General features: G+C 38.7%; 1 protein-coding gene across 2 annotated transcripts; it reads right to left on the reverse strand.

Annotated features, from left to right (window-relative positions):
• Positions 1 to 2,225: 2,225 nt before the first annotated feature.
• Positions 2,226 to 2,609, reverse strand: LOC109453147 (ubiquitin-ribosomal protein eL40 fusion protein). 2 transcript variants are annotated; one of them, XM_019742655.2, is made up of 2 exons: positions 2,507 to 2,609; positions 2,226 to 2,419 (listed from the first exon to the last, which is right to left on the reverse strand). In XM_019742655.2, exons 1-2 carry the CDS (start codon positions 2,607 to 2,609, stop codon positions 2,226 to 2,228), a joined length of 297 nt encoding a protein of 98 aa, XP_019598214.1. The 2 variants fall into 2 exon arrangements, with proteins under 2 accessions (XP_019598214.1, XP_019598213.1); XM_019742654.2 differs by having other exon boundaries at positions 2,226 to 2,609.
• Between the last annotated feature and the right edge of the window lie 549 nt (positions 2,610 to 3,158).

Below are 3,158 nucleotides of genomic sequence, written 5' to 3' on the forward strand. Positions count from 1 at the left end.
TAATTCCAACAATGTTTTATAGTTTCAGAGTGTAAGTTTTACACTTCTTTTGTTAAATTTATTTCTAAGTATCTTATTCTTTTTGATACTATTGTGAATGGAACTGCTTACTTAATTTTATTTTAGATGTTCGTTGCCAGCATATAGGAGTCCAATTGATTTTTGTATGTTGATCTTCTATCCTGACAAATTGCTGTACTCGCTCATTAGTTGTAGTCCTTCTTTTCTTTCTTTCTTTCTTTCTTTTTTTTTAGAGTGGATTCCATAGGATTTCCTATATATAAGAGTATGTTGTCTGAGAATAAAGGTAGTTTTTTATTTCTGCCTTTCAATCTGGATGCCTTTTATTTTTTTTCTTGTCTAATTTCCCTGGCCAGAATCTCCAGTACAATGTTGAATAGAAGTGGTAAGAGCAGACATCCTTGTCTTGTTCTCAATCTTGGGAGGAAAAGTTAGCAGAGATTTTATATTTTGATGAAATGCATGTTATCAATTGTTTTATTTTACAGTTCGTGCTTTTTGTGTTCTGTCTAATAAATCTTTGACTGTATTTGTTCTGCACTCTAATACCAATGTAGGGGGCTTGTTTCCCTCATCAAGAAGCACTGCTCCAACACCAGCTGTGTGTCCTGCAATCTAACTCAATTCTGACACTATCTACCTGGAAATAGCATCATATTTCACAGGTTAAAGCCTCAGTCCCACAAAACTGCCTGCTATTTCAGATGCCAATTGCAAGCCCAGGTCGTTACCTGTGGTTTGATTAATTTGCTAGAGTGGAATTCAGATGCTAGTGGACAGTCGAGGTTGTTAACCTGTACTTCTGACTGACTGGCTATAAATCAGATGTTACCATGACCTCCTCCTTGGGTTCAATTAATTTGAAGAACTCAGGAAGCCAATTTATTCACTGGATTACCAATTTATTACAAAGGATATGGAAGAATACAAATCAATAGCCAGATGAAAAGATTCGTAAGGCAAGATCCTGAACAAAGGAGCTTCTGTCCTCATGGAGCTTGAGCCTGGCACCCTAGCACCTGGAAGAGTTCTGGTTCCCCAACCTGGAAGTTCTCTGAACCCTATTCTTTTGGGGTTTTATGGAGGCTTCATACATAGGCATGATTAATTAAATCATTGGCCACTGGCGATTGATTCAACCTCTAGTCCCTCCCACCTCCCAGGAGGTTGGGGGTTCCAACCCCTGTAATCACATGGTTGATTCTCCAGGGAACCAGTCCCCATCCTTAAGTGCTTTCCAAGTCACCTCATTAACATAACAATAGACTCTTTATCGCTTTCATCACAGGAAATTCCAAGGGTTTTAGGAGCTCTGTGTCAGATATGGGGACAAAGACCAAATATATATTTCTTATTATAAATCACAAAATCACAGTCTACTTCGAGTTTACAAAGATTTTCTCCTATGTTTTCTATAGAAGCTTTGTAGTATATCTTATAAGTTGAGGTCTGGGATCCATTTCAAATTAATTTTTGTATAGTTGTTGATTTCTCTCCTGTCATTTCCTGCTTTCATGAATTTTGAAGCTCTGTTGTTTGGTGCATACATATTTAGGATAATTATATTATTCTGATGAGTTGCTCCTTTACCATTATGAAATATTCCACTTTATCTCTACTAATACTTGAGGTCTACTTTTCTAATATTAAAATAGCCATGGAGCCTTCTTATGGTTCCTGTTTGCATAGTATATATTTTCCCACACTTTTACTTTCAACCACATTTTATATTTAAAGTGCATCTTTTATTGGTAGCATGTAGTTGAGTATTGCTTGTGTATGTAGTCTGATATTCTTTGCCATTTAACTGGAATATGTACTTTATTTACACTTTTTAAAAATTTAGTTCTCAATTATAATTGACATACAGAATCTTATATATATATATATATAATACATATATATAATATTAGTTTCAGGTGGACAACATAATAATTAGATATTTGTATACCTATATGGTTTCCTTTGCAGTACAAAAGGTTTTTAGTTTGGCGTAGTCCCATTTGTTTATCTTTGCTTTTGTTGTCTTTGCCATAGGAGACATATCAAAAAAATATTGCTAAGGCCAATGTCAAAGAGTTTATTGCCTATGTTTTTTCTTCTAGGATTTTTTTTTTTTTCAATGAAAGGGAAATTTATTGAAGCCCCAGGGCCAAAGGGTTTGGGCAGGAGGCCACCCTGTGAGCCAAGATGATGGAGGGCCCTCATTTGACCATCTTCTTGGTGCGTAGGTTGTTGGTGTGGCCACACTTCTTGTGGCAGTTGACAGCACGGGGATGTAGGCAAGCGTAACACTTGCAGCAGATTGTCTTGTCACAGTTGTGCTTCTGGGCAAGCTGGCTGAGGGAAGGCTTGATGATACCACCCCGCAGATGAAGCACCGAGTGCAGAGTGGACTCTTTCTGGATATTATAGTCTGAGAGAGTGCGGCCATCCTCCAGCTGTTTGCCCGCAAAAATCAGACGCTGCTGGTCAGGTGGGATGCCCTCCTTGTTTTGGATTTTAGCTTTGACATTCTCAATAGTGTCATTGGGCTTGACCTCAAGTGTGATGGTCTTGCCTGTTAGGGTCTTCACAAAGATCTGCATCTCTACGTCTGTTGGGGAGGCTGCTCCACGGCCTTGTTGAAAAAAAGAGCTCTTCTAGGTGTTTTATGGTTTCAGGTCTTACATTTAAGTCTTCAATTCATTTTGAGTTTATTCTTGTTTATGGAGTAAGAAGGAAGTCTAGTTTCATTTTTTTGCATACAAGGTCAGACAATTAAGTTCGTGAACCCATCCTAGAAAAACTACTACATACCTCATTGCTGAATATCACTATGGTCACCTTCGAAGGACTCCCCTTGGGAAGCTATGCACTGCCGCCAGCGCCTAGTCCACCCTCCAAAGCAATTTTGGAACTCTTTGTCTGGAATGACCATCAGAGCTGTCGTCGTATTACCCTTGATGTCCTGAATGCCATCAAAATGTCTTCCTCTCAATAGTTCCTTTACCTTTGGGTAAAGAAACAAGTCACTGGGGGCCAGATCAGGTGAGTAGGGAGGGTATTCCAATAAGGTTATTTGTTTATTGGCTAAAAACTCCCTCACAGACAGTGCCATGTGAGCTGGTGCACTGTCGTGATATAAGAGCCATGAA

Source organism: Rhinolophus sinicus, linkage group LG11, assembly GCF_036562045.2.
Source record: "Rhinolophus sinicus isolate RSC01 linkage group LG11, ASM3656204v1, whole genome shotgun sequence".
NCBI lineage: Eukaryota > Metazoa > Chordata > Mammalia > Chiroptera > Rhinolophidae > Rhinolophus > Rhinolophus sinicus.